General features: G+C 41.4%; 2 protein-coding genes across 3 annotated transcripts in view; both read left to right on the forward strand.

Moving 5' to 3' along the window:
• TCEAL1 (transcription elongation factor A like 1) overlaps nt 1-12,114 on the forward strand; it is a 51,388-nt gene that overhangs the window by 26,439 nt on the left and 12,835 nt on the right. The window lies entirely within an intron of this gene.
• TCEAL3 (transcription elongation factor A like 3) lies at nt 2,528-4,460 on the forward strand. Of its 2 annotated transcripts, XM_050776025.1 has the most exons (3): nt 2,528-2,602; nt 3,136-3,205; nt 3,575-4,460. In XM_050776025.1, the coding sequence occupies exon 3, from the start codon at nt 3,597-3,599 to the stop codon at nt 4,197-4,199; it is 603 nt and encodes a 200-aa protein (XP_050631982.1). In that variant the 5' UTR covers nt 2,528-2,602; nt 3,136-3,205; nt 3,575-3,596; the 3' UTR covers nt 4,200-4,460. The 2 variants fall into 2 exon arrangements, with proteins under 2 accessions (XP_050631982.1, XP_050631981.1); XM_050776024.1 differs by lacking the exon at nt 2,528-2,602 and having other exon boundaries at nt 3,570-4,460.

The raw sequence follows: 12,114 nt of genomic DNA on the forward strand, positions 1-12,114 counted from the left end.
TGATAATAAACATGAAATAATCTCTCTTGGGTTTAGACATCTGGGTTGTGGTGTTCATACAAATTTAGTTAGAGCAAAAACTCAATGTATTGCACTCAACAAAGCCTAGCCCAGCTTTCGCACTAGGTTGAAATGCCATCTAATCTGTATATTAAAAGCTCATTAAAACCTAAGTGTGTAGAAGAGCATTCTTGCCTTTTCTTCACTAAATTTCTATTTTTGGACCTGTGCCATACTGTTTGGATTATTACGAGCTCTCATACGTTAAACAACTAGAACCCCTTTATCATGACTTTTATTAATTTCTTGCCTATCCTTTTCCATTTGATTTTTTTTAAGAGACTTTTGAAGGAAAATCTACCAAACTTCCAAATGCCGGCAGGGTGGGGGGCAGGAGTGATAAAATTCACAGCTTTACAAGACTGAATCATCATCCCATCCAGGAATCTGGTATCCTAATTGTCTAATTATCCAACAGGCACATTTCTTTTCAATTATTTCAAAATTTAGAATTTACTTTAGATCTTCAATAACTGCTAAAAGTTGATCTGAAAATAATCAGGCTAAAGACCAAGGCCCTTTTTAACCTGGCTTGTGAAGTGGTTTCTGTATAAGAGGTAATTAGTGACCTACCTACTTCAAGTACTGCAATGAAGATGAAACAGAAAAAGGCAGTGGGACACTATGATATATAATATTTTGGAACGTATTAAAGGAGAGCAAGACTTGAGGTAGCAAAATCAGAAAGGGATCTTCCACCATAGACCAGGAGTGGGGAGTTGTTTGCCTAAAAAAAAGTAGCAAGAGTGGAAATGGAAGAAAAGTGGGAAGATCCAGAGATATTTAGAAGAGAAGGTCAAGATTACTTGGTGGCAGGGAGGAAGAGGGAATGAGGGATGATTCCCAGATTTCTTGCTTGGGCAACAGTGTGGGTTCTAGAGCCATCTATTAAGATAAGAGAAACGAAGAGGGGGGAGTTTTGTGTGTGGAAAAGATCAAGGAAGGATGGTAAAATCACTTGGGACATATTGCATTTGAGGTCCTTCAGGGACATTCAGGTGGATATATCTAATCGTTAATTAAAATGGATCTGAATCAAATTTATACTGAAGTTCATGTAGAAAAATAAACATACAAGAATGTTTAGGAAAAAAGGGACTCTACTGAGGGGGCCTAGCTCTACCAGATATATGAAATTATATATGCTCTATAATTCAACTGGTATATGGATAGCAAACAGACCAATGAAATAGAATAGAAAGCCCAGAAAGTTTTCCAAGTACATATGGAAATTTGATATGTAATAAAGGTGGCATCTCAAATCCCTAAAGCAAAGATGGACTTTCTGATGCCAGAACAACTGAGAAACCAATTGGAAAAAGAAAACAAAAGATCCGTGAATACTTTAGGCCATACACAAATATAAACTCTAAATGTAAAGAAAACCATACAAATACTAGAAGAAAACATGGGTGAATGCTTCTTGGACCTTATGTAGGAAAATATTTCTTAACTATGAATCGAAATTTAGAGGCAATAAAAGTTTAATAAATTTGACTACTTTTATTAATGCATGGCAGAAAAACACCATAAACAAAGCCAAAAAGCAACTAACAAACTGGGGACAAAATTGCAACATATGTAACAGTTAATGTATTAAGAAAACTTGAAAACTGAGGTGAGAAAGACCAACAACCCACTAGAAAAATGTGGAAAAGACATGAACCGACAATTCACAAAGAAAGATATTTAAATTGTCCTTAAACAGAGATAAGGCAATATAAAATGCCATTGATACTACTTCTCAACATATCAGTGAACATTTAAAAGAATGTCATAGGTTATGTTGGGAAAGGTGTTGGGAAACAAAACACTATATTACTGGTGGGAATGCAAAAATAGGTCTGAGATTCTGGGGAGGGAATAGCCTGGAGATGTAGCTCTGGAAGTCATTGGTCTTTACAGGAAATGAATGAGATCGAACAGGGAGACAGAACTTGAGGACTGAGGAGAGAGGAGGCCCAGGACAGAACCCTAGGAACACCGCCACTCAAGGTGGCAGCTCAGCTTCCTGGCAGGCACCACCACCCTGGGCTCTGGAGTCAGGCAGAGACGGTCTTGAAAGTGGTCTCTGAGTTCTGGGGCTGAGCGCTTTCGGCAAAGTCGGGTACCCTCTTTGATCAGCTGTCACACCTGGCGATAATGGGCATCACAGAGAGATACCCTGCGAGGATGCTGTGAGATGCACCAGGTAAAGCACCTGGGGTCAGAAAGCCACCCTCTCCTCTTCTCCGTGACTGCCCTTTGCTACACAAACACACCCCGACCCCGACCGTCCCCAGCCTCCCGGCCCCTCGGGGATGGATGGTGAGGTGGGTCAGGGAAGGGGGGCCGAGCTCGGGTGACGCGGCGCTCACGTGACCCGCCGGGCGCCTACGTGGGCACCAGCCCCCGCGCCTGCCAGCCCGCCCTGCGGTCCGGTCCCGGCGCCCGCGCAGAACCAGCTGTCTGAGCTGTCCGGGCGGCGGGGGAGCAGCGAGCGGGCTTCTGCGAGCCGGAGGAGGCACAGGCCTGTCCCGGGTCCCGGCAGGTCAGTGTGAAGGTGGGCGCTGCCGGCGGACCTGGGAAGAGGAGGAGGTGGCTGGCAGTAGGAGTAGGGAGGGGGTGGAGAACGGATCCGGGAGATTGGTGAGGAGGGGGATGCGGAGCGGGCGGGGGTGAGGGCGGGGGAGCCTGGCCCGCCTTCTTGACGACCCCCTGCACTGAGCCCTCCATCCATTTTAGTGCTGGAAATGGGGTATGGGGGAGCAACCCTGCAGTGCAACAGTGAAACGTAGACGTATTCTGGAAATAACCCCCTCTCACAATCTGCTCCCATGGAAACATCTGACCTCCGCAAAAACGGGGTGGCGCTGGGACAGGTTGCCTCCAGGGGAAGGGGACACAGAGACAAACGCAGTTTGGAAAGCATCCTGGTTTGGTGCCCGAGGCCTGGAAAGAAATGGCGGCTGGGGTGCGGGGGATGTAGGGGAGGAAAACGTTGGATGAGCAGGGCCTGGACTCAGGAAAGGGAACCGAGTCCCTGTGCGACTGCTGAGCGCGCAGCCCCTACCCCTGTCTCCTGTCTGTCCACAGGTCTGCGCGTCTGTTCCCAGGACTCTGCGAGGCCCGAAAAGGAGCAGCAACCTGTCCAGAATCCCCGCAGGTCCGTGAAGGTGGTTGGAGGGGAGCTCCATGGACAAGGCCCTATAAGGGTTGAAAGTGTGGAGGGTCCGGCCAGGGCCGAATTGGGGCCCCTGCCCATCCCCCAGTCACATGAACACACACCTTACCAGGCTGAACCAGGGCAGAGAAGGTGGCAGGGCCTGCCAGGCAATGGCTGGCTCACGTGTGTGGGAGGAGTGGCAGGCTACGTGGTGGGCAGAAGGCCCTCTTGCAGGCCCGGTGAGCTTAGGGGAACCCTCACCAGGGGTAAGATGCAAGTACTATCCAGACCTGCATTCCACCCCACGCACTCAGTCTCCCATGTCTCTTAATTGTCTCCTCTTCCCTCCATTCCCATCCCCCAGGACAGGAAAAGGAGGGGAAATCTCGACATGGAAAAACCCTACAATAAAAATGAAGGAAACCTGGAAAACGAGGGAAAGCCAGAAGATGAAGTAGAGCCTGATGATGAAGGAAAGTCAGACGAGGAAGAAAAGCCAGACGTGGAGGGGAAGACAGAATGCGAGGGAAAGAGAGAGGATGAGGGAGAGCCAGGTGATGAGGGACAACTGGAAGATGAGGGGAGCCAGGAAAAGCAGGGCAAGTCCGAAGGTGAGGGCAAGCCACAAGGCGAGGGCAAGCCAGCCTCGCAGGCAAAGCCAGAGAGCCAGCCGCGGGCCGCCGAAAAGCGCCCGGCTGAAGATTATGTGCCCCGGAAAGCAAAAAGAAAAACGGACAGGGGGACAGACGATTCCCCCAAGGACTCTCAGGAGGACTTACAGGAAAGGCATCTGAGCAGTGAGGAGATGATGAGAGAATGTGGAGATGTGTCAAGGGCTCAGGAGGAGCTAAGGAAAAAACAGAAAATGGGCGGTTTTCATTGGATGCAAAGAGATGTACAGGATCCATTTGCCCCAAGGGGACAACGGGGTGTCAGGGGAGTGAGGGGTGGAGGTAGGGGCCAGAGGGGCTTACACGATATCCCATACCTTTAATGCCTTTGGCCTTCCATTCTGACTTCTCTGATGAGAATATTGCTGGCCCTGCTTTCCCTGGTAGGTATTTGCCAGGCCCAATGCTTTAACCTTAAGCTGATACTTTGCTTTAGATGTCAATCTCGTTACCAGCAGCCTTTTGACCCAACTACAGTGCTCTATATTTTAGTAGAGGATTTTCACCCATGTGCATGGAAAAGATGTTCATGGTACATTGTAAAAAAATAAAAAATAAAAATAAAAAAAGTTTGCAGAACCGCATATACAGTATCAGCCCGTTTTTATAAAAATGTAAATGTTTGCATAATGCATTTGTGCACAAAGAAAACTCTGAAAGCATGTACACTAAAAAGCAGCCAATGGTTATTCCTGAATGGTAGCCAAAAATGAGTTCAATCATCTGCTGGGTAGGTACCTCCATGCCATTCTGCTGTTGTTGTGCCCATCCTCATGTCTTCCCTAGGTGTAACTAGGTGAGTGGGCACTGCTACCCTTTCTCCTGTGTCCTATGGCTCCGCCATAGGATGTGATTCTTTTTCTTTTCTTTGCTGTCATCTCCACCTTTTCTTAAAGGATATGTCCTTTTGTCATAATAATAATTTGAAAAACTAAATGAGAAAACAATACATAAGCAATTGAACTGTTCAGTGAGCCTATGAGGGTAATAAAGACACTTAAAATTTCTGTTGCCAGAACATAAAATGATAAGTAAAATTTATATTACCTCTGAGACTAATAGCTAAAGGTATCAACCTGGCAGTTATAACAAATCCATTGCTGTAAGGGTCAGTCTTGCCATCTGTGAAATGGGAATAATACTTATCTCACAGGACTGCACAGTGGATCAGATGAGGTATTGAACATGTGAGCTGTCCTTACAGTAGCAGGACCCAGCACCCTGCCAGACACTTAAAAGAAGAGCTGAAGGTAGGTTTCACCTGTCCCCAGGAACAAGTCCAAGCAGCTGAGTAGAGGATGCCATCCTTCTCTGGATACTATCATATCATATCTGCTGGGCACTTCTCTTCTGCTATGCCCTGTATTATGTACTGTCTGCTGACAGCCGCTGATATAATGGAGTACTCATGGTGACAAAGCCCTTCTGATTCCCTACAGTCCCCAAAGGGCCACAGTTCCAACTGCAGGTGGTTCTAGGGCTTCCTGGGGCCCACTGTATTACACAGTTCTTAGCAAAGTAGCCATTAACATTTTTAGTTCATTTTATATTTGCTTACAGCTTCATTTCTCTTCTTAGGACTTGAGACATTTTGGGTCTACTTGGGACTGTGTCCTGAGTCTAACCTATTGACTAGATAATGAACTGTGTTTCAACCAAACATCCTACTCCAGTACCACAGGTGAACCCTATCTAAATTTTTGTACCTTTCTAAGTGTGAGTTTCTCTAAAAAGCTTGTTGGCTGGCCTACTATACAAAATCAAGGGACTTATCCATACATAATCACAGAGATAACCCTGTGTGAAACATCCCTTCCCATACTAAACCACTTGCAACTGAAAGAGGTACAGTGCTCTTAAAAATATTAAAAACTCTCAGGCATTTTTATTTAGCCCACCAGTATATTCCCTTATCAAAACAGACTTTTAAAAAATTCATCCTGATATCCCTTACACTGTACTTGACATATATATTTAACAATTACTTGACTACGACTGAGTCAGGAGCCCTGAGGTTTTGGCCCAGTTTATCCTTGGGCAAGTAATTTCACTTGTCGAAAATACAACTTGAAATTCAAAACTAAATAATACAGGAGAAGTGATAATTCTAAATTCAGCTCATAAACCATTTTAACAGTGTATAAAAATGATTTTTTTCAAAATATGTTAAACGACTCCCTGGGAAGCTTGTTTAGAATGTAGCATCCTGGTCCCTGGCACAAACCCAGAATTTCTAGGAAAATGGTTCTAGAACCTGCAATTTCCACAAACTGCCCAGGTAATTCTGATGTACACTAAAGTTTAACACTTTTCATGATCTCAATTAATTAAATATAAACCATAAAAAAGTAGGAGGAAGTATAAGGAAATGTTTATCTGAATTCAGTAGGCACAAAGCATATATGTACCAACATCTTTTAAAAAATCAAACTATGTGCTAGATTTGTACATTGACAACTACAAAACATTTATGAGAGAAATGAAGATTTAAATAAATGGAAAGATACATTGTTCATGGATTGGAATGGCTGCAAAGAAACAGTGGCACAGGACTCCCTCAAGGTGGATGCCCTAACCAAGGTTCTGCCTGTTTTTACCCTTTGGGAAGGTCTTGAAATCTAAAGACTACCAGGTCACATTCCCTTCTAAATAGTCCGTATCTGTTTATTCAGGTAATGAGTGTACCCACTGGGGGCATCCACTTCAGAGGAAACTATCGATAATTGGGAGGAAAAAATGACCATCTCTGTAGATATCATTCAGCCTCCCCATTCCCCTGCCACTGCTATCCCAATGTTTGCTCAATGGGCCCTTGTACAAAACTATGTGAGAGCTCATCAATACTGACTTCCCATACCAACCTGATCTGACTATTCTCATAGCTGAGTATGAAACCTGCCAACAGCAGAGGCCATTGCTGAGACCCTAATATGGTATCATTTCCAGAGGGAAGGTTGATTATATTACTTTGTGCCCTATAAATATATACAATTATAAATTGTCAATTAACAATAATTATTTAAACTATGAGAAATAATACACAAGTACAATGTAGCAAGATACAATATCAATATACAAAATCAATTGCATTTCTTTATAGTAGAAATTAACAATCTGAAATGAACTTAAAATGATTCCATTTACAATTGTATCAAAAAGAAAAACAATCTTGGGAATAAATTTAACAAAACAAACGCCAGACTTGTATATGGAAAAGTACAAAATGTTGTCAAAAGAAATTAAAGACAACATAAATAAATGGAAATAAATTCAATGTTCATTGACTGAAAGACTTAACATTGTTCAGATGGCAATATTCCCTCATTGATCTACAGACTTAAGGCAATCGCTATCAAAATCTCACCTGGCTTCTTTGCAGAAAATGACAAAGTGATCCTAAATTGTAATGACCAAAAACAGACAAAAGAATCTTGAAAAACAGTAACAAATGGAGTTCTTACACTTTCTAACTTCAAAACTTACCACAAAGCAATAGTAATCAAGACAGGGTGGTCCTACCATAAGGATAGATATATAAATCAATGGAATAGAACTGAGAATCTAGAAGTAAACTCTCACTTTTATGCTCAATGGATTTTCAACAAGTCTACCAAGACAATTCAAAGGGAAGATAATAGTTTTTAAACTAATTGTGATGAAACAATTTGATATCCACATGCCAAAGAACGAATTTAGAACATTATGTCACACCCTATATCAAAGTGAACTCAACACAGATCATAAATATAAATGAAAGAGCTAAAACTATACAGCTCTTAGAAGAAAACATATGCATAAATATTCATGACCTTGAGTTAGGCAATTTTACTTAGATATGACAACAAAATCATATATGACAATAGATACATTCCACTTCATGAAAATGGAAATGTTTTGTGCTTCAAATGATAACATCGAGAAAATGAAAAGATGATCTACCAGATGGGAGAAAATAACTGCAAATAATACATCTGATAAGGAGCTAATTTCCAGAATATATAAAGAACTCTTACAACTCAACCATTAAAAAAAAGAGAACCCAATTTTAAAATGGGCAAATGATTTGAATAGATATTTCTCCCAAGAAGATATACAAATGTCCAATAGGCATATGAAAAGAAGCTCAACATTATTAGTCACTAGGGAATGTAAACCAGAACCACAAAGTGATACCACTTCACACACAGTAGGATGGCTAAAACGAAAGAGATAGAAAATAAGTTTTGGTGAGGATGGAGAGAAACGAGTCCTCACACATTGCTGATGGGAATGCACTCGCTTGGCATAACAAATCGGCAATTCTTTAAAATGTTAAACATAATGTGTCATATGACCTAGCAATTCCATTCCTAGGTATATACCCAAGAGAAATGAAAACATACAGTCATGTAAAATGTATACACAAATGTTTATAGCAGTATTGTTCATAATAGCCAAAATATAGAAAAAAAAATCCATGAACTGGTGAATAAACAAATATGGTATATTATACAATATATTTGGCAATAAAAAGGAAGTAGTACTGATACATGGTATAGCATGGATGAACCTTGAAAACATTATGCTAAGTGAAAGTAGGCAGTCACAAAATACCACATATTTTATTATTCAATTTATAATAAATGGCCATATCAACAAATCTATAGAGAAAGTAGATTTGTGGTTGCATAGGGCTTGCAGAAGGGCAGGAATGAAAAATGATTGGTAATAGGAAGGTTTTCTTTAGGGTTGATGAAAATGTAAAACTGGATAATGGTGATGGTTGCCCACCTCCATAAATATTCTAAAAACCATTGAATTGTGCACTTTACATGGGTGAATTATAAGGCATATGAATTATATCTCGATAAAGTTGTTAAAGAAAAATAATTATCTACAATAAAAATAAGAACAATGTGTTACATGGCTTGTAACACATGTAGAAGTAAAATGTACAATGTGGTGGTTAATATTGAGTGTCAACTTGATTGGATTGAAGGATGCAAAATATTGTTCCTGGGTGTGTCTGTCAGGGTATTGCCAGAGATTAACACATGAGTCACTGAACTGGGAGACGCAGACCCACCCTCAATCTGGGTAGGCACCATCTAATCAGCTGCTAGCGTGACTCGGATAAAAGTAGGCAGAGGAACGTGGAAAGACTAGAATGGCTTAGTCTTCCGGCCTACATTTTTCTTCCTTGCTGGATGCTTCCTGCCCTCAAACATCAGACTCCAAGTTCTTCAGTTTTTGGACTCTTGAACCTTTGACCACAGACTAAAGGCTGCACTGTCGGCTTCCCTACTTTTGAGGTTTTGGGACTCAGACTGGCTTCCTTGCTCTTCAACTTGCAGACGGCCTATTGTGGGACTTCGCCTGGTGATTGTGTGAGTCAATACTCCTTAATAAACTCCCCTTTATATATACATCTATCCTATTAGTTCTGTCCCTCTAGAGAACCCCGACTAATACGTACAACAATAGAAAAAAAGATGGGAGGGGGAATGCACAGTTGTAGGGTTCTTCCATCATCCATGAAATCATTTACAGTTGACCCTTGAACAACACAGGTTTGACCTGTGTTTTTTGATGTGGATTTTTCCAACCAAATTGAGATGGAAAATACTGTACTTGTGGGATGTGAAGCCTGCATATAGAGAGGGCTGACTTTTCACATAGGTGGGTTCTGCAGAGCCAACTCCAGGTCTTGAGTATACATAGATTTGTGTATCCTGGGGAAAGGGGGTCCTGGAACCAATCCCCTGAGTATACTGAGAGATAGCTGTAATATTATTTGAAGGTAGACTGTGATAACCTATGATACATATTACAAATACCAGAGCCATGGCTCAGAGATTTTACCTGAGGGAAGGGAGGGAAGCAGGATGTAAAATGGAGAGTTCTAAATTTTTTCCCAAAGAAAAATAATCCATTTGCAACAGAATATGGAGAAGTCCAAGCTCAAGGGAACTCTCAAAAACAGTGGAGGCTGTGGTGCATGGTATATTAAAAATATATAATACAGTAAATATTTTGCCAATGTCCCCAGTTCCTGGCACAGAGCTCCTAAAACCTTTGGGATTTCCTGAATGATAGGAGTGTCTTTTGTTATTCATAATGAGCCCCTTTTGACTATTCCTGAATTTATGCTAATGAGGTGACTTAGGGTAAGACCCCTAGATAGCTTCAGGATGGGGACTGGATACCAGAAAGACCAAATACATGATTAGAGGATGGGAACTTTCTGCCTTGCTCCTGACCTCCAGGGATTGGAGAGGGGATAAAAATTGAGTTCAATTACCAGTGGCCAATTATTACATAAATCATTCCTATTCGATAAAACCTCCATTAAAATCCCTAAATGATGGGGCTCAGGAGCTTCTTGGTTGGGAATACATTGAGGTACTGGTCAGATGGAGCACCTAGAAAGGGCATGGAAGTTCTGTGCCAAATATACCCCATGTCTTACCCTATGCATGTCTTCCATTAGGCTCTTCCTGAGTTGTATCCTCTATAACAAACTGGTAATAGTAAGCAAAGCACTTTTCTGAGTTCTGTGAGTCATTCCAGTAAATTACTGAATTCAAGGAGGGAGTCATGAGAACTGTGAATAAAAAATAGACTCTCAGGATCCCAAACTCACTATGGCAAAAGGGAAGTTAAGCTTGGGAACTGAGTCATCCAAAAACTGCCTTCTTTTGTTCCCAAATAGCTGTAATTTCACATGCTTACTTTATCTTATGTAAAATGTAGATTTACTGAGCATGAAACAAATGCATAATTGACTTTTCCTCTACTCCCTTCTTTTTCCATGTAAAATGTAGATTCACTGAGTGCTAATCAGAGACTCACAAGAATGTAACCACTTGCCTCATTGCCTACCCATCCTCCTTTTTTTTCCTCCCCTCTTGCTTGCTCTTTCTCCTTTAAATATTGAAGTTCCCAAAGCCCTCTTTGGGAAAACCACAGGTCACCAATGCTACTGTCACTTGTGTTTCATTTTCCTAGATGTGTCCTTAACCTTGGCAAAATAAACCTCTAATCAATTGAGATCTGCCTCAGCCACTTTTTGGTTTACAGAACCCTCAAATTTGTAGTAGCCCAGGCTGAAGTGTGGGTAGGTTGGGCACCCCATTTGCAGCTGCCATCTGAAGTGGAGGGCAGTCTTATACTTAAGAGCCCTTAAACTGTAAGGTCTGCACTAACTCTGAGGAATTAATATCAGAATTAAATTGAATTGTAGGACATCCAGTTGGTGCCAGAGAATCAGAGAATTGATGTGTTAGAAAACACTACACATTTGATGTCAGAAATGGTGCCAGAAAACACTACACATGGTAAAAGGCAATTGAGAGGACATTGGTAGATTCACTGGAGATGCAGACTAAGCTGTAGGCCCACTAGTTTGCTGGAGACAACCTGGGACAGAGAAAGCTGGGAGGAGACCTACTGGGATTAGAACAAATCTGTCTGTGGAATCATTTATGCCCCAGGGCATTGTTGAAAACAATAGGGCAATCAGCAGGCAATTAGTGGAGCTAAATAGCTGGGTATGGTCAGGGAAAGAAACAGTCAAGGAAAGCCCTGCCAAAGGTGACTGTGGGCATAACCAAGGTTGAGTCTTCTGGTGAGCAACATAAGAGGCTTCACATTGTGTGAGCACAGACTTTACTAAAATAATCTAGCTAATCACTAAACAAATAAATATGCAAATATCAGTAAAAAGCTCCAGATGGGGAAGAGGGAAATAGTACCCAGAAGTACTACAATATATTATCCAAAAATGCTCGGTTTCCAACAAAAATTTATGAGATTTGCAGGGAAACAGGAAAGTATAACCCATATACCAGAAAAAGGCAGACACTAGGAGGTCCTTGTAAGAGTGGCCATATGTCAGTTTGAACAAAGACTTCAAAGTAGCTATTATTAATATGTTCACAGAACTACAAGAAACCATGATTAAAGAAGTAAAGAAAGATGATGTTGCATCAAATATAAAATACCAATAAAAACATATAAATTATTTTTAAAACAAATCGAAATTCTGGGATTCAAAAGTACAGTAAAATGAAAAATTCAGTATTACATTTGAACTGCCAAAAGAATCAGTAAACTTGAAGGTAAATTGATAGAGATTATGCAATCTGAATAACCAAGAGAAGAAAAGACTAAATACAAATGTACAGTGCCTCAGAGAAATGTGGAACACCATTAAATATTACATTAGCAAAGGAATTACTCCCAACAAGAAATCCATAG

Source organism: Macaca thibetana, chromosome X (genome assembly GCF_024542745.1).
Source record: "Macaca thibetana thibetana isolate TM-01 chromosome X, ASM2454274v1, whole genome shotgun sequence".
NCBI lineage: Eukaryota > Metazoa > Chordata > Mammalia > Primates > Cercopithecidae > Macaca > Macaca thibetana.